The 19734-nt window shown below is 35.7% G+C and overlaps 1 protein-coding gene across 1 annotated transcript in view; it reads right to left on the bottom strand.

Annotated features, from left to right (window-relative positions):
- The window catches only part of LOC150079592 (nucleolar MIF4G domain-containing protein 1-like), an 86116-nt gene that overhangs the window by 30598 nt on the left and 35784 nt on the right, over nucleotides 1-19734 (bottom strand). The window contains exons 8-10 of the mRNA XM_090382350.1: nucleotides 11360-11453; nucleotides 5039-5138; nucleotides 1130-1257 (exon numbers count right to left, since the gene is read on the bottom strand). Of these exons, the coding sequence (XP_090238476.1) occupies nucleotides 1130-1257; nucleotides 5039-5138; nucleotides 11360-11453 (322 nt within the window). The remainder of the gene's footprint in view (nucleotides 1-1129; nucleotides 1258-5038; nucleotides 5139-11359; nucleotides 11454-19734) is intronic.

Genomic DNA, 19734 nt, shown 5'->3' with positions numbered 1-19734 from the left:
TCCTTACACCAAATTGATCAGGCCTTTTTCATTTTTTGTGTGAGGAGGGCTTCTTCTGACTATCATTACACTTGCTACCACTCCTGTATGTTCTTCCCATTAACAGCTGATGCAATATTATGTCATCACCTACTCGTGTCAATATTATCTGATGCAATCTGTAAGAAATATTGCCATATACTTACGTTATTCGGACGACAATTACAATTTTAAGACGTGATGCACTTTCTTGGAACACCAGTGTAGTTGTGTTTCTGATTTTCAGGACTAATTTTAGTTACCTAATTAAAGACAAATTACCTAAGTCTCATGCTGAAGATATGATCGTTTTGTGTATCCCTATAGTGATTGTCTTTTTAAATTTTGAAATATCTGAATAAGATAAAAGAAACATAACTGGTTTGGGAAGGTGGGATCAGCTGCTCATGGGCTGATCTGCATATTATGTAAACTGAAACATTCAAAACAGATCATTGTGGGTTTTTAAGAGGCATTTAAAGGAATTTCTAGTGGAATTTGAACCCAGACTTTATCATTAGTGACAAGTAGTGAACTCTCTATATGTCACAGAGAACACGAACAATTGCATTAATGTTACTGCAAGAAATTTGTAGAGTTAACAGCAAAAATGTGTAAACATCAATACGTTAGAAAATATTGGTCAAAATACTCTTTAAGGTTTTAGCAGTTTAATTCCTCAATTCTATAAGAACTGTTAAGTCAAAACTTTGCCTATAGTATACAAAGTAATCTATATATACTGCACAAGATTTCTGATAGTTTAGTCCAGAAGAAAACAGCAACAATGCTAGTGGAGAAATGAAACTTTACAATAATAAAATGAATATGAAAATTGCAAAACTTGGGGCTATAAAATTAGGAAAGATGAACAGAAGACTCTACTTGAAAATATTTATATCAATTTCCTTTTTTCTTTTTTTTTATCATTTCTTCAGTACAATAAAGAACAAACTTTATAATACATTTTCAATAGGGGTGAATCATATTGCCAATTAATGTTCATGCTACATAAATTCAGTCACTGCACCTAAACTGAGGAGCTTCTTAAATATTAAATAATTAAAACATGTACCAATAACAATTTCTGAAAAAAATAAAATAAGCTTACCTTTCTGCAAGAAACCTCTCAAGAGTTTCCTCATGTGTTCAACTAGGGTAGGATCATAGTTTGGTATTTTATAAAAATTATTATTACGAATTGCTGCTAATGTTTCCAACATAAATTTCACTCGAGCCCTTTAAAAGGAAAATATTAATGAATTGGTTGAACAGATTGTTTTATTCAATAAATAAATGCATAACTCACTAGTATCACTACACATGTGAAATTATGCCTAAATTATTAATAAACATAATCATAAAACTATACTGTATAGAGGGCTTGCTTGATGGTTCAAAATTTACTGTTAAAAATTTTTGGGTTCTAAGAGGACTTCCTGTCTTCTATGACTGTATTCTTGTTTCACCACTTCTCACTTGTTTGAAGAGGTCAGGGGTTCAAGTCCTGTCAATGGCCAGAAGAATTCTGGGTGCAAATATGCTTCCCATATTGGACTAGTCATCCATTATGAGGTAGAGTGGGACGAAATGAAAAGATAGCAAATATTGTTTCCTTACTCATAACTGCTTTTGTGACAAAATCAGATGGAACAGAAGGGGGGGGGGAATGAGAGAGAGAGAGAGAACATCACACTCTTGCTTTGTAGCAGGCCTTATGATTTCCCATGCTGGCTCTGATCATGAATTAATATGATGTTGAAGTTCAGAAGGAAACTAATTTAGGTGAAAACCAATTTCAACTACATGGAAAATCTGTTTTTATTAAAAAGGGAAATATAGAGTATACAAGTGGTCGCCATAACCGATTGGTCAGGAGCGGGAGTGCAGTAGCATGTGCTCTTTGAGTAGACCGGAGTTCAAGCCCCTAACTGCTAAATACAGTCGATCTGCTAACCCGCACTGGACCAGTGCGGGTTATGGTCCATTTCCCTCAACATGAATCATGGTCTATGAATTATGGTTCATTTCCCTCGACATGAATCGTTGACAAGGCTTCAATCCTGCAGTGGATTGATAATGTCTGCAGTTTACCTTTTTTCTTTTTATACAAAATAAAAAAATGTTTACTGTGTACAGCACATAAAAAGAAATATAAAATATAAATAAAAATTCAATATATAATACCAGTGTAGATACACCATAGTTAACCCATAAATTTGAACTATGTAAGTAGTGTAAAGGGCATCGTTTTAATTGTATCTCATAATGTGGGTGCCTTCACAATGAAATAGCTGGTATTGCACTACTTCAAATAAATAACACTTCTCTAGTAGAGAAGACTACTGTTATTTATTTTCAGAGGATACCACCACCCAGACGATCGTTTCAAAGCTATTGGGCTTCATCATTAGTGGGCAGGCAAGTACCCTGGTAATAAAAATAAATTTTCTGTTTATACTCCGGGATGACCAAACGGTCAGAGGAGTTCACAAGATAGACAGAATACAAGAACCAGCACCGTATTCAGCAATCATGGGCTTGAACCTCGGTCACTCAAGGCACATGTGCTTATGCACCCACACACCTGACCACTAGGCTACGGCGGCCTCTCCTAATGCAACAAGCCATCACAGTTGAAGTTATATCCACAATATGAGAGATGCCAAAGGGTGTGGTAATAATGTATTTGAAATACGAAATGTACAAGGCATAATCCTTATGGGTTTTGGTAATTAACTATATAATATCGGTGTAGATACACCATAGTTAACTCATAAATTTGAACTATGCAAGTAGTGTAAAAGGCATCGTTTTAATTGTATTATCAGTGGGCAGGCAGGTACCCTGGTAATGCAACAATGAAGCCCAATAACTTCGAAACGATTGTCTGGGTGGTGGTATCCTCTGAATATAAATAACAGTAGTCTTCTCTACAAGAGAAGTGTTATTTATTTGAAGTAGTGCAATACCAGCTATCTCGTTGTGAAGGCACCCACAATATGAGATACAGTTAAAACGATGCCTTTTACACTACTTACGTAGTTCAAATTTATGGGTTAACTATGGTGTATCTACACCGATATTATATAGTTAATTACCAAAACCTATAAGGATTATGCCTTGTGCATTTCGAATTTCAAATAAAAATTCAGGAAAGTTACAAAGGTTTACAAGGGTTATAAATGCCATCAGTTACAACTGGAAGGTTAATAGTGCAAAATGAGGCAAAGAAAACAATCTAAAAATACATAAAAAAAATAAAAACAAAATATATAACACACACAAAAAAAAAACACTCAATAACAATGTAGTTCAAGGTGACAATATGACACCAGTAAAATACCACAAGAAAAGGTATATATTCTTGTTTACACTATACTTATTCAAAAGCACTATTTGTCAGTTAAAATTACAGGCCAACTGACAACTAGTGGAAATGAATTAAAATGGTTAAACCCAACTGTGCAGCAAACAGATTTAGTTTGTGAAGGGGAAGACAGAAACAGACCATCAAAATTGCTTTTGAGAAAAAACGAAAATTCAGTCCAATGGTTCTCTTGAGAAACCAGAAGGTCAATAAAGTTGAGATGAAGTTCCCCTATTTATAATCATGTATCAACTGAACATTATCTGAGCTTCTATAAGCTTGTCAGCAGTCTGAATAAATTCTTTGTAAATTTCAGTTAAACCCAACTTGGATATATTGGCAAGCAAAGTCACCTGCACCAAAAGGGTGTCATGAATTGGTGTTAAGTGACATGGAAAGGTCTTGTATCAACTGTAATATGGGAAAAAAAAAAAAAATAATAAAAAAATATATATATCTGTTGAAGGAGAATGCCAGAATCTGTCCATGGAAAATTTTATGGAGCAGACTGGGATTGAGTAAACACTTCTGATGATTATAATCTGAAATTATAGCAAAATTAATTGTAGTAGACATTTTCCAGTCATGTTTCTGAACTTCATCAAGTTGATTTTTCAAGTGACTACTGGATGGATTCCAAAAAAAAACAGAAGCAAATTCAGCAATTGGTAGTACAAGGGCTTTGAAGAGACAAATAAAGAAATGCAAGTTCCTAAATATGCATATCTGTCTTTTAATAATTAAAAGTTGCTATTTGAAAGCAACTCGATTTACAACAGAAAACCTATTAGACTTAGAACAAGGCACTATAACAAGACATATTGATGGTATCCATAAAAAAGTGCATTCATTTTTGATGAATATAGCAAACAAATATTACTTAACTATATAATATATTTAAAGATGAAATGCACAAGGCATAATTATATATGGGTTTTAAGTAATTAACTATATAATACTGGTGTGGATACACCATAGTTTACCCATAAATTTAAACTATGTATGTAGTGTAAAAGGCATAATTTTTATTTGTATCTCGTATTGTGGCTGCCTTCACAACAAGATACCAGGAATTGCACTACTTTGAATAAGTAACACTTCTCTAGTAGAGAAGACTACTGTTATTTATTCTCATTGGTGGCATGCTGAATTACCAGGGCACCTGCACACCCACCGATGATAGGCCAACATTTCCTAGCTTTGAAATGGTGCCGTTTGGGTGGTGGTATCCAGTGAGAATATATAACAGTAGTCTTCTCTACTAGAGAAGTGCTACTTATTCAAAGTAGTGCAATACCTGGTATCTCGTTGTGAAGGCAGCCACAATATGAGATACAAATAAAAACTATGCCTTTTACACTACATATGTAGTTTAAATTTATGGGTAAAATATGGTGTATCTGCACTGATACACAGTTAACTATATAATAACAAATTGCAATATATTGCAGCAAAAATCTTTGGAGTAAAACAAGTATATTTACTTTTAACATATAGGAGACTTAATTTTCTGTATATTCAGTAAAAAAATTTGGGATGAAAGTAAATCATTATGATAAAGATAACGTTTTATATATTTATACTGGTGCTATTATAATACACCTAATATTTTTAAAATGAGAGTAGCAGGAACTAATAACAAAAACTTACTGATCTTGACAAACTGAAGCAGTAGCAGCTTTATTTTGTATTTCCAGAATTAATTCTTTCAAAGTTACAGGATCATCTTTTCTTAAAATAAATCCTACATCTGGAGAAAGAGGAATGATTTTAAATTTAAATTTACTTAAGCAAATAAGAGTTGATTTTTACTACTCTAGTGATAGTATATTAATAACATAACCTAAATTTGCAATTAATTATTTATCATCCATAAATAATTAAATATTTAATATCATATATCAATTAAAATCTCTTAATACTATCAATACTCTTTAAAGATTATTTTAATTACAGAACATCATATCTCTGTCAAAAACATTTCTGTACAGATATCGTAAGATAAAAATTATTTGTAATGGAACTCAACAAATTTAGGACAAATTGCTTTGTGCTTCTCAAGCTGTAAAGCATTATTGTACAGGTAGGGCATTTTCTCAGTTAACTTCACTACAAGTTGCTTTTGTACTGCCCTACATACTTTAGAAAGCACTGCTCCGCTGGACACTGCTACTGTTTATTTCCTGCAGCTTTGAACCTTATTGGGATTCTCATTTGGGGTGGTAGGATAAGTACTATGAGTGAACAACCTGATGACTTGGTGATGAAAAATATCTGAAAATTTTAAAAGCTGAATGAATTTGGAGCAAAACACCTAATTGATGCTGGAGCTATAAAACATTACTGTATGAGCAGGGCCTAGCCTCAGTTTGCATGCAGCATCAAAAAAATAGTTTCCTGCTATATACTGTGGAAGAAATTGGCCCCATATTATTCAAAAGCTAAATTTAAACTTAGCCTTACTCAAAACAGCTCACTCAATTCTAACATAACTATAATATGCAGCTCAAAACAGTGACAAAACAAAATTTTGTCACTGTTTTGAGCTGCATATTATAGTTATGTTAGAATTGATACAATTAAGTTTTAAACAACAAAACAGAAAACAACTACAGTAAGTGCCGGTTATAGTGATTGCATTTGCAAATTGAATTTTGATTCTAATAAGCGAAAACTGACAAATAATATTCACTAGCTATAAAAATAAAGACAAAGCACAAATTTTCACTTTATTACCAAAAGTTTATTACCAATTAAATGATATGTGAAAATTGGAAGAATATTATCCACAGGTTATAAAAATAAATATATACTTACATACATAGCTTAATTAATAAACATAACACTTTGTAATATGATTATAATTTAAAATATGTAGTCATTTATTTTAGATTGCTTTAAATTATCACTATAAAGTCTATTTATAGATTTTTTAATATTGCATAACAGTATTCACGATCACTTGCATCAATTATTTCCAGCGCTCTCCTCAGGGGATGGCTTTAGCTTCATGAGTTTGCCATTTTGTAACTGGAATTGATTTGGGTTCACCTTCATTTTCCTCCTCCTTGGCGAAATTATCAGTAACAGACTGGGCAATTTCTTCATCTGTTAAAGCTGTATTAAATTGTAGCTCACCATCTATGTCCACCCAATCATTAAACTCCTGTTCACCCATGTCTACAGGCTTTTCAACGTGATCAGAATCATGATTTAGTTGACCACCATGAATAATTAATCCACATTTTTTTAAAATAGTTGCTAATGCAGATTTTGGAAACTTCATTCCAGGCACTCGTTGTCATATGAAATGCATCTAGAACAGTTATCTGCTTTGAGATACTGGATGATGTTCCCAAACCATCATCTATAGACTGGATGATTCCTCACTTCATATCCAATCTATAAAAGGTTTTAAAGGTTTTTATTATTCCCTGGTCTTAAAGGTCTGGTTTCTGGTTTTAAAGGTCTTAAAGGTTTTTATTATTCTCTGGTCGAGAGGTGATCAGGTGATCAGTGATGCAGTATTCGAAGGTAGAGAAACTAATTCAATGTTTTTGAAAGCAAACTTTGGATGAGTTGGGCAGTTGTCCAAAACCAATGCAAATCCCATTTACGAAGACAATCTTCAAATAAAGAAGCTGTCATCCAAGCGTTAGGCGTTATTGACATATTCAATAGGCAATTGTTTTACTCCTTTAAAACATCTAGGTGATTTATTCTTGCCTATAAATAATGGCTTCATCTTGATTGTTCCTGCCAGGTCCTTGTTTATATTCCGGCACAACCACCAGGTCAGTAGAGTTTACAATAAATCATCCATACAAACATTAATTGTATTTAGCAGTCACAGGCTTAACCTCAGTCCACTTAAAGAGCACGTGCTACTGCACCCTTGCTCCTGACTCGGTTACATTGCATGTTAAAAGAACTATAATCCTGCCTTTGATCTTCTTTACTGCAGATGCAGAGGAAGTTTTAAAAATCATGCAATGGTCTGGGATAGCCCTGTAGTACAACCCTGTTTCACCTATATTAAAAATGTCTTCAGAATTATATAAGTGTTTAACATGGTTTGTCAAGAGGTTTTCAACCAGTTGTCAGCTGCAGAACCATAGGAATCCTGTTTTTTCCATGAAGTTTTTTGGAAAAAATATCATGCCTCTCCTTCCATCTTGTCAGCCATCCATCCGTCACCTTAAACTTTTCGTGTAGTTTTTCAGCAAAATCATTAGCTCTTTGAAGTAGAATGTTATGACTGATTGGTGCATTAAATGAGCTGACCGGTTTGAACCAAACAAACAGAGCTTCATCTACTGTTTGGCATTTCCCTTCACGTTTCCTTTTTCTGGTTTCACTAATCACATTAGTGTTTAATGTGTGACATGATTTTAATAATTTTGATAAAGATGACTGAGGCACTTCTTATTTTACTGCTGATTCCCTTTGAGCCGCATGGTCAGGAGTGCAGTAGCACACGCTCTTCGAATGAACCAGGGTTGAAGCTCGTGACTGCTAAATATGATTAACATTTGTATTGATTTATTGCAGATTCCACTGATCTGGTGGTTGTCCTGGATTATAAACAAGAACATACTGCTTAAGTTTAATTTGTCATATGTTTCTATAATTTGTAACTTATCTTTTAACTCAAATTCACTCTCTCTTTCTGTTCACTGATATTTTTTTTTTTGGGTAGTAAAATTTAAAACACAGTAAAAAAAATAAGTGTCAATCAATAACAAAGCACATGTCATTGGAACTAACGCGACACGCGCAAGTGAGATACAGAGTAAAAAGTTTACGAAGTTTAGATATAGGAACAAAGAGCAGATTCTAAAAATTTATTTATACTTTTTATATGACTGAAGACTTTAGTGAAGGGGAAACACATTTCACCATAATAATGAAAAACACACAGAATTCCAGCTATCGGTATTATCACAAATGCAATAAGATCGAGTTTACTACCCATTTATAACAGATTGTACAAACAAAAAAGCCCAATAAACCAAAAACTGCAAATTGTTTTTATTGTTTTATAGTTGTGACCTCTAGAAATGTGCTTTAGAAAAATATCACAATATCAAATTCACCTCTATTTCCAATAGCATATAAATTGGAAATAGAGGTGAATTTTCTACAAGTTTTGATTTTAAACTATCATAATCAACAGTAATGGTCCACTGCAGAAGACTATTATAATAAGAAAACATTATGCCATCATGATTAATAGCACAACAACAGACTTTTCATGTTGGCACCTGAAAGACATAACTATACACCGATGAGCCAAAACATTATGACCAGCGAGTTGTTATGCAAATAAAAGCAACTGCAGGTGAACTACAGTGTTTGCACAGGTCAGGACACGGTATAAAAAACACCTGATACTGAGCTCCGTTAATCAGTGTTACTCTTGTTCTTCAGATGGGAAAGGCAGCGGACTTAAGCGAGTTTGACAAAGGCCAAATTGTAATGGCCAGATGACTGGGTCAGAGCATATCCGAAACGGCACGGCTGGTGGGGTGCTCATGGTCAGCCGTGGTTAGTACCTACTGAAAGTGGTCTGAGGAGGGAAAACCCACAAACTGCTGGCGAGGTGTTAGACGACCACGGCTCATTGATGGCGCCTCCGTAGCCAGGTGGGAAGGAGCAGCAGTGCGTAGCACACGCTCCTTGATTAGACCGGGGTTCGAGCCCGTCACCACCAAATACGGAGGATGCGGAAAGGTTAAGGAATGACCACCGCATATCCTGGAGCAATATGGCCTTAGTTGCTAATGCTCCTAAAAACCAAACAACAACAACAACAACAACGGCTCATTGATGCTTGAGGTGAGCAAACGCTCTCCCAGATGGTACGTAGCAACAGAAGGGGCGACTGTGCCGCAACTTGCCAGTAATTGGAATGCTGGTGATGGGAGTAATGTGTCACAACACACAGTACGTCGAACCTTGCTGAAAATGGGCCTGCATAGCCGCAGGATGCTCCGAGTACCCGTGCTAACAACGGTTCACTGGCGACAGCACATACAACGGGCACACAAGCATAGAAACTGGACCTTGAGTGATTGGAAGAAGGTTGTCTGGTCCGATGATCACGTTTCCTGTTGCACCATGTGGACAGCCGGGTACGTGTGCGTCGTTTACCTGGGGAAGTGATGGCTCCTGGATGCACCGTGGGACAAAAACAAGCCGGTGGCAGCGGTGTCATGCTTGGGGCGATGTTCTGCTGGGCTACCCTGGGTCCAGTCATCCATGTGCCAGGCACTCTGACATCTACTACCTACCTAAACATCATTGCTGACCAGGTATACCCTTTCATGGCAATGGTCTTCCCCTCTGGCAGTGTCGTCTTTCAGCAGGATAATGCGCCATGCCATACTGCCCGGATTGTTCAAGACTGGTTCGAGGAACATGAGGAAGACTTCCAGGTATTGCCCTGGCCTCCAAATTCCACAGACATCAATCCCATCGAGCATCTGTGGTTTGTGTTGGAACAGCAACTCCGATCTGCAGCGTCTCAACCACGGAACTTACAAGAGTTAAAGGATCTGCTCGTTACGTGTTGGTACAAGATACCACGACATTTAGAAATCTTGTAGCATCCATGCCTTGCCAGGTACGAGATGTTTTGGCTGTACATGGAGGACCAAAGTCATATTAGGTAGGTGGTCATAATGTTCTGGCTCATCGGTGTACAGGGCATAACTATACAATTTTATAAAGAGTAAAAAACAGTTAAAAAAATTATAGAAATAAAAATTATCTTTTATTATTGTTGGAACATACAAAGATGGAGAAAGAATCAGTGAAAGTTTTCTATATGGACCCTACAGGTGCTCAATATGAGACTCATAAGTCACATGATAGACACTGACTTGTTAATCTTCTTTTTCCCAGATCACTGACAGTATGTCTGCAGTAATTGATGTTGCTGCCTCAGTGATCCTGTGCTCCAGTTCAAGAATCTCTGTTAGCAATGGTGGAACAAACAGAAGTTGTATGGTATTAGGTCTGGGGACTTTTGTACATGTGTTGGGAGAGAGGAAGACAGGAGAACCACGTCACCTTTGTTACATTGTACTGTTGATCAATGAGGCAGTATGTTGAGAAAGTGAAAGTGAAGACGCATACTGTCTTGCAGGAAGATAAAATCAGTAAACCTTCATGCAGTTTTGGCCAATTATTCAACGTGTTCAGGTAAATGTTTTCATTGATTGTCTTTTGCATAAAAATGAAAAGCCAAAAATTTTTACGGGAATTCCATTCGTGCTTGATGAATTGACAAGGATTTTCGGTGTCCCGTTCTTGAATGTTGTGGCAGGTGACTTTTCCTCTTGAGTAAAAAAAAAATCTCAGACTGTTATTTGAGGCATATTCAAATCATGCTACATCCATAAGTGGACTTTTGCAGGTTTTGCTAGAAGACTTCCCTTACATGTTGCACCATTTTGTCAGTGGCACAGGGACAACTCAGACACTTCTCTTGAAGATACATTCTTTACTTTTAAATTGCTTATATCATTTGTAACTTGACCTTCATACATGTTACATGCTCTCAATTTTCATTACAAACTGGATGATACAAAATACTTTATGCCATGAAAGAAGAAAAAAAAAAAAAAAAAAAAAAAAGAAGCAGAGTTCATCTGTTGTTTGGTATTTAAAATTTTATTGTATATATACAGTGAATGTTTCCTGAACACTTCAAAATATTTACTTTTTGAATCAGTCCATATATTGTCAAAAAAAAAAATAAAATAAAATAAAAAAATAAAACTTAACCAAAGTTTAATAGAACAAAAAAAAAAAATCTTTCCACACACACACACACACACACACACACACACATACACACACACACACACACACACACACACACACACACACACACACACACACACACACACACCCAACAGGAAAATTCACCCCCCCCAACAGGAAAATTCACACACAAGATCTTACTTCTGAATAGCAGCAGAATTAATTCTACATCCTTTTCCTGGAACTTTTCTACTAAGCATTGAAGTACATCATATATTAAAAGAGAAGCTGCAACCTAAAACAAACAAAATTATACTGAAACCTCTAGAAAAATACTGAAGAATGTCAAAAACTAAAAGAAAACACGAAAGGGAAAAAAAATGCAAATATTTTTAATATAATTTTTACAATTATTATTTATACAATACAAAAAATATGTGCTCAACTATATCTAATAAAAAGTAATAATAATGTGAGCAGAAATAGCATTTTACTATGTTTATTTTTATATAAAGATTATTTAATCAAGTTGTCACATGACAACAATTCTAACACAAGGTAAACAACAATTTAAGGCATTGCTCAAAACATCAAAGGCAGATATTGTTGGGATATCAGAGACGTGGTGTCACACAGATATAAGGAATGCAGAACTGGAATTTGGAGAGTACAATGTGTACAGGAAGGATAGACAGGATAGGAAGGGAGGAGGGGTTATGCTATTAGTTAAGAAACACATAAAATCCAAGGAAGTGCAGCCAGTCGACATTGCTGGACAGTGCAGTGTCGAGTCAGTTTGTTGTGACATAAGCATTGGGAGATCAAAATTGAGAGTAGGAGTGTGTTATAGGCCTAATGACTCTGATGAGTATAATAAGAAACTGTACAGGGAAATAGAGTGGGCCAGTAAATCAGAGTCTTATAATGAGGGATTTTAATTTCCCAGATATTGACTGGAATTTGTGGGTTGGTCACTCACACACTAGCAAGGCTTTTGTGGATTATTGGATGATTGTTTTCTACAGCAGCATGTTTGGGAGGCAACTAGGGGGAGTAATACTCTTGATCTGATTATCAGTAGTGATTCTTCATGCATTAGGAATCTGCAGATAAAGGAACCACTAGGTGGCAGTGATCACAGTGTGCTGAAGTGGTTTTTTTTGTTTTTTTTTTTTTTTGTTATTTGGTTTTTAGGAGCATTAGCAACTAAGGCCATATTGCTCCGGAATATGGGATGGTCATTCCCTGACCTTTCCGCATTCGGTGGTGACAGGCTCGAACCCCGGTCTAATTAAGAAGTGTGTGCTAATTAAGAAGTGTGAGAAGGAGCAGCAGTGCGTAGCACTGCTGCTCCTTCTCACCTGGCAATGGAGGCGCCTGTGCTGAAGTGGGATTTACTCAAAGAGGTAACTACCATCAGGGGTAAAGGGAAGGGTTTTTGCTTTCGTAAAGGCGACTGTGGTTGTCTGAGACAGTACTTAAATTCCATATGGTGGGAACAACTGATGATGTTACCAACAGCAAATTCAAAATGAGAGGCATTCAAAGAATTTATCTTGGACGCTACTAGGCTTTACATACCAACTAAGAAATATTGTTTAAGGTTTAGGCCTAAATGGATGTCAGATGAACTAATGAGACATATGGCAGAGAAGAAAAATGCATGGGATACATAAATTAATGGGTGATATGAAAGCCTATGACAGATATAAGCTGGTCTGTAACCAAGTCACAAAGGAGATTAGGCAGGCAAAGGCAGATTATGAGAAATCTTTGGCAAAGGATGCAAAGAAAAACAGCAAAGAGCTCTTTACTTATGTAAACTCTAGAAGGAAAGGGATGAATCAGATTGGTCCACTGGATATTAATGGTTCAACTGTTGATGATCCTGCTCAGGTGGCTAACAAACTAAATGAGTATTTTGCATCTACATTCACACATGAGGCATTATTCAGGGAGGGGAATGCCAGAGGTGAATTAAACTCTGGCAGCGAGCTAGATGATTTTGTAATAACTGAGGGGAAAGTGGAGGAGAAATTGTTAAAGATAAACATACAAAAGGCACCCGGGGTGGATGGGATCTATCCAGTTATATTAAAGGAGGCAGCAAAGGAAGTAAGCAAACCCTTAGCCATAATTAGAGAGCTTCCTTGAACTTAGGGGAGGTACCCATGGACTGGAGATGTGCAAATGTCACCCCAATTCACAAAGGAGGATCAAAGGGCGACACAAGTAATTATAAACCTGTTAGTTTAACTTCTGTTCCAGGAAAATTAATGGGGGCACAGGTTAAAGAAGCACTGCAGGATCATCTAGACCAGGGGTGGCCAACTTAATTTGTAATGCGATCTACCATCTCAAGAATTTCATTGCACATGGTTAAAAAAGTTAATCAACACATATTGAAATATGTTGTTTATAAATTTTAAAATTAAATACTATTAAGAATTTTAATTTAAATTCATATGTATTTAAATTTTTAATTTATGTGAAGTTTGTGACTTCATGTCATCTTCCAAACTTTTAAAACGGGGATATACTGTGATAAGGCCAACTGTAAAGAATCTTCTGTATGCAAGCCCGTAAGAGTAGAACAATTCTTCGTCTTTCTTTGTTTCAAATACGAAAAGACCAATTCACATAGATATGTGGTACCAAAACAGGAATTTAAAAGTTCACTGCATTTTTTTACATTTGGGTACTTTTCTCGGCAAACATATTGTTAAAAGTCTTTTTCTGATGATCTGACTTTTAGGAAGATATCATTTTGCAATGTAATAATTTCATTTTCAAGTAATATTTTCTGCAATTTGTTTCATATCTAAGTCGACATTAAATATATTGAACAATGTCTTCAATTGTTTTAAAATCACTGAATCTGGTTTCAAAATCATCCACAACTTTCTCAATTTGAGAAACATATTTCTCACTATTAAATTCAAAAACGGGATATTTTTGCAAATGATCTTGCATATTTGCAAAATGATCGATTTTTTCTTCTTCTTTGAAATCCTTAGTCATTTGCTAAAAATTGATATCTATATGAAGAAATACTACTAATCATGTCACCCACATTTTTATTTTTTCCTTGTAATTCCAAATTCAGATCACTTAATTTACTGGTAAAATCTGCGAAAAAGCCAGATCATGTAACCACTCCATATCTTGTAGTTGCTCATAATCATCACCCTTTGATCAACAAATTTTTTAATTTCAGTCAGCAAATTTTAAAATCTCTGTAGAAACTTACTCCGACTCATCCATCTCACATTTGTGTGTGATATCAGATCTGGTTCATTTTCTTCGAGTTGCATTTTGAAAAGTCTCCTATGAAGAGATTGTCCTCTGATGGAATTCATGATTTTGAAAGATATGTCCATAACACTTTTAGTATTTAATCTTTTGCTGGCTAACACTTGTTGGTGGATGATACAGCGGTAACTCAAAAAATCTGGGAATTCATCATCCTTCTGGCACGATGCAATGAATCCGTTAAGATGCCCCGTCATTGCTTTAGCTCCATCGGTTGTTACTGATACGAGCTTAAATGGTGGTAATTTTATTTTTTCTAAGGTCACTATTATGTGGAAAATCCAATTGGTATTTACCATAGACTGCATTGAAGTGCCTTTCTAAATTTCCTTTTTTGGGTATAACCACGGAAACATTGCAAATCAAACAACATTTTTCTTTTATCATTACAAAAAAGTATTCTAGTTTCAACTCTTGATGAAAATGATACGTTTTACTCTTTTTTGTAGAATTCATTTTAAATCAAAGGGTATTAAATTAACGTATAAGTACTGTCCAGTTATTAATATTAAGTAAGCTGAATAAGAATTTGACACATACATGATGCTTTCCACAATGTAACTGCGTGAATTTTCACTAGACAAGCCTAGTGGCTGTGCGGTGGCAAGAGTAGTCACGTGGTTCAACGGATTTTTAATAAGCGTATGCAGTGGGGCGCATAATAATAATAACATTTAGATTTTGACTAATCTATCTTTATATATATATTTAAAATTCATTGTGATCAATTGAAATTAAAGCCGCGATCGACCTTTTGGCCACCCCTGATCTAGACAAGACTTCAGTTATAGCTTGGACACAGCATGGTTTTGTTAAAGGAAAGTCTTGCCTCACCAATTTGATTGGATACTATGATGTGGTCACAAAAGAACTGGATGCAGGGAATAACTTTGATATCATATATTTGGATCTTAGAAAGGCTTTTGATACTGTTGAACATTGAAGACTGCTGAACAAATTGGAGCAGTGTGGCATAGGAGGCAAATTGCTGCTATGGATAAAGGGATGGTTGAGTGGGAGAAGACAGAGAGTGATAATCAATGGACACTGCTCATTGTGGACTAATGTTATTAGTGGAGTCCCTCAGGGTTCAGTAATGGGTCCATTGTTGTTTTCTGTATTTATAAATGATACTGATGATGGTATATCAAGCTTAATGTCCAAGTTTGCAGATGATACAAAGGTTGGCAGGGTTGTTAAGGACACTAATGACAGTACACTGCTGCAACAGGATCTAGAAAAGTTGAGCAGATGGGCTGAGACGTGGCAAATGAAGTTTAACATTGACAAATGTAAAGTACTACATATAGGAAGCAGTAACCCGAGTAATGTATCAACCCTGTCGTATTACACTGACAGTGGTAGAGAATGAAAAGGACCTGGGGGGTAATTGTGCAGGCAGATATGAAGTTTTCTGAGCAGTGCGGACGATCTGCAAGAGTAGCTCATGGTGTCTTGTCAATGATATACAGGAATTTTTCTAGCAGGGATAAGGAGCTGATTATCCCCTTGTATAAGGCAATGGTCAGGCCACACCTTGAGTACTGTATACAGGTCTGGAGGACTCATTTTAAGAAGGATGTAGAGCTGTTGAAATGAGTACAGAGAAGAGCAACAAGATTAGTGAATGGAACAAAGGGTTGCTTTACGAAGAAAGGCTTAATTTTTGCAGTTTGTTGTTATGTTTGTTATTTGGTTTTTAGAAGCATTAGCAACTAAGGCCATATTGCTCCGGGAATATGCGGTGGTCATTCCATGACCTTTCCGCATCCTCCGTATTTGGTGGTGATGGGCACGAACCCCGGTCTAATCAAGAAGCGTGTGCTACGCACTGCTGCTCCTTCCCACCTGGCTACGGAGGCACCTTAATTTTTGCAGATTGCAGTGTCTGGAGACTAGGCACCTGCAAGGTGATCTGATTGAGGTGTATAAAGCCTTGAATGGCTTGAGCATGCTCGATGTTGATGGGATTCTTCCTCTTGCTCAGAATAATCACCTGAGAGGGCATAAATTCAAATTGAGGAAAGACAGTTGTAGGATAGATGTGTGGAAGTTTGCCTTTAGCCAGCGGGTAGTTGTTGGTGGAACAGACTTCTATCTTTTGTTTGGAAGTTGATAGCCTAAATAAATTTAAGGCTGAGCTGGACAGGTATTTGGAACGAATGGAGGGGGTGAAATGGGAGTGTTTTTGTTTTTTTTTGGCTGATGCTGCATAAGCTTGCTTTCTTGCATCATATGCTCTGCTAATGCTAACAACTATATTGTACATCTTGTACTCATTAGAGTCGAGTGGAAAAGGTGTAATATGCTGTCTGGTTCAATGATGCCAAATCAGCCACATCACAAGTTTCATAAAGAGTCCCCAAACCAGAAGAAGCATTTATGTACATCATAAACTGCTTGTAGAGACTGGCTAATTGCATAAGAGTTCGAGTAAGTACATCATATGGCTTATCTAAAAAGTTCTCAAAAATCAAAAAGAAAGCTAGTAAGAGTGAATAACACTGCACACAGAGTGGAAAATTTTATGGAAATGCTTATAAATGAGACCTTACACATTATGACTGCTTCAAAATACCACGAAGTAGAAAAAGAAGATAAAGAAAAGAAAAGAGTTCACATCTTGTTGTGCTTTCACAGACCAAATTTCAAATCACAGACATTCTATTTGATGCCTTTTTTTATGATGAGGCTACTTTCCAAAGATCCACACAAATCTAAACTATCACAAAATTATGATATGAGACATTGAAAATCTCTGAAAACTTATTCAACATATAAGTTTGCAAAGATTTTCTGTGCAAACCTAAAATTTTACATGTAGAGGCCTATTTTCTTCACTGCAAAAAAAGTAAACTAGAATTATCTATTTCACACATTAGAAATGTGGTTAATGCCTCAGTCTGAGAATGATTTTAGTAAAGTGATGAACAATTACACAGTTGCTTTTCAACAGGATGGAGTTCACCACACTAACACAAATCTGTAAACAGTTTTCTGAATTAAAAACAAACTGGATAATGGATTAATCCAGTAAAAAAAAAAAAAATGGTTTGCCCACCACCAGATTGCCTGATCTGATGCCAATGGATTTCTTAACTAGTTCACAAAAAAAAAAAGAATAAATAAATAAAATTAATCTCCATTAAATAAGGGAATATGATTATGATGATGATAATCATTAAAATCTGTTATATCCAGTGGGTGTAACAACTGCTACAATAGTATAAATCAGTCCTAGGCTATCAGACTTCTATTCATTATTTTCTTCCATGCTATCCTATTTTTTCATTAGATTTTTAGCCATGCTAGAGTAAGTCCTCCTTTTCTGTAATGCTTGATATTAATTCACCTTTCTCTTCGTCTGAATTTCCTCTTTTACTGTTTAGTTTTGCTTTGAATATTTGATTTGTTAATTTTCTTTCTCCTATCCTTTTATATGATGATGCTACTTTAAGTTTGCTTCATTTAATTAGTTACCTCAATATTTTTTCTTTCTTATTTCCTCTTGTACAGGGTGACTCCAAAACTTTTTGCAATCAATGCTAAATAATAAAAATAAACAGCACTACGAAAATCTATGTAAAAAAAATTTACCCTAAATGCCAAGTTTCATCAAAATCCTTCAAATAGTTACCACTGGAGGGCGCAATTTTGTTGACAAAGTGCTTTTTTTTTTTTTAAAGATTGCGTAAACCAAAATGGAGATCAATTAAAGCTTATGTGCCATGATTTTAAATCAAATCTAACTGCTAAAGAATTCCATGAAATGCTTTAGGGGATCAAGCATCATCAATTAGAACAGTTTTTAATTGGTTCAATGAATTAAAATTTGGAAAAACCAATTTTGAAGATGAACCTTGCTCAGGGAGGCCATCAGCACTGTCATACCTAAAAAAATTGAGCTGGTAAGATTTTTATTGAGAGATGTGAATTATGCATTGCCAGTTAGAGAACAATGTGACCACTGGATCAGCAGCAATTAATACCATCATTAGTGATTGTTTAAAGTACAGGAAGCTTGTTAGTAGATGGGTGCCTCACAGTTTGAATGATGATCAAAGAGTTACACATGTCAAATGGTGCCATTGATACTTAAAAAAGAGTTTGAACTTTTAAGCATGACACATTTTGAGACAAATCCAAGGCTGTTTAGGATATTGTTACAGGTGATGAAACTTGGATATATAATTTTGATCCACAAACAAGGCAACAATCAACCACTTGGTGCTCCCATTCATTAGTTTGCTGAGCCAGAAGTGTTGTTAAAAAAAATGGTCGCTTGTTTCTCCAGAAAAAGTGTATTTTAGAAATTGTAAAGCTAGAAGATCAAAAGACTGTCAACAGTGAGTGGTAGACTACTCACTGTCTTCCTAAAGTGTTTGAAAAACTCATTCAAAACAGATCCAAAAAACAACTTAAAGGGATCATCTTGCTTCACCATGACAACATGAGAGTTCACACTTCAACCCTGACATTTCTTTTTAGCCACTTGTGGTGTTCAATTAGAACACCACAAGCCTATGGCAGATATAAGCTAGTCTGTAATCAAGTCACAAAGGAGATTAGGCAAGCAAAGGCAGATTACAAGAAATCTTTGGCAAAGGATGCTAAGAAAAACAGCGAGGATTTCTTTACTTATATAAACTCTAAAAGGAAGGGGATAAATCAGATTGGTCCACTTGATATTGATGGTTCAACTGTTGATGATCCTGCTTAGATAGCAAACAAACTGAATGAGTATTTTGCATCTACATTCACACATGAGGAGTTATTAAGAAAGGAAAATGCCAGAAGGTTATCGAATTGTAAGAGGGCGCTTATTTTGTAATAACTGAGAGAAAAGTGGAGGAGAAATTGAAGTTAAACATAAGAAAGGCACCTGGGGTGGATGGGATCTATCCAGTTATATTAAAGGAGGCTGCAAAGGAACTAAGCAAACCCTTAGCCATAATTATGAGAGCATCTTTGGACTCAGGGGAGGATCCCACGGACTGGAGATGTGCAAATGTATCCCCAATTCACAAAGGGGGATCGAAGGGTGACACAAGGAATTACAAATCAGTTAGTTTAACTTCTGTTCCGGGTAAAATAATGGAGTCACTGGTTAAAGATGGATAGCAGGATCATCTAGACAAGATTGTAGCAATAATTCAGACACAGCATGGAACTGTTAAGGGAAAGTCTTGTCTGACAAATTTGATTGGATACTATGATGTGGTTACAAAGGAACTGGATGCAAAAAATAATTTTGATACCATATA

The sequence above is a fragment of the Mastigoproctus giganteus genome, chromosome 10, assembly GCF_048544385.1.
Source record: "Mastigoproctus giganteus isolate SK-2022 chromosome 10, ASM4854438v1, whole genome shotgun sequence".
NCBI classification, from domain to species: domain Eukaryota; kingdom Metazoa; phylum Arthropoda; class Arachnida; order Uropygi; family Thelyphonidae; genus Mastigoproctus; species Mastigoproctus giganteus.
The sequence above is the reverse complement of the archived record's forward strand: the minus strand, read 5'-3'. Positions and strand labels throughout refer to the sequence as shown.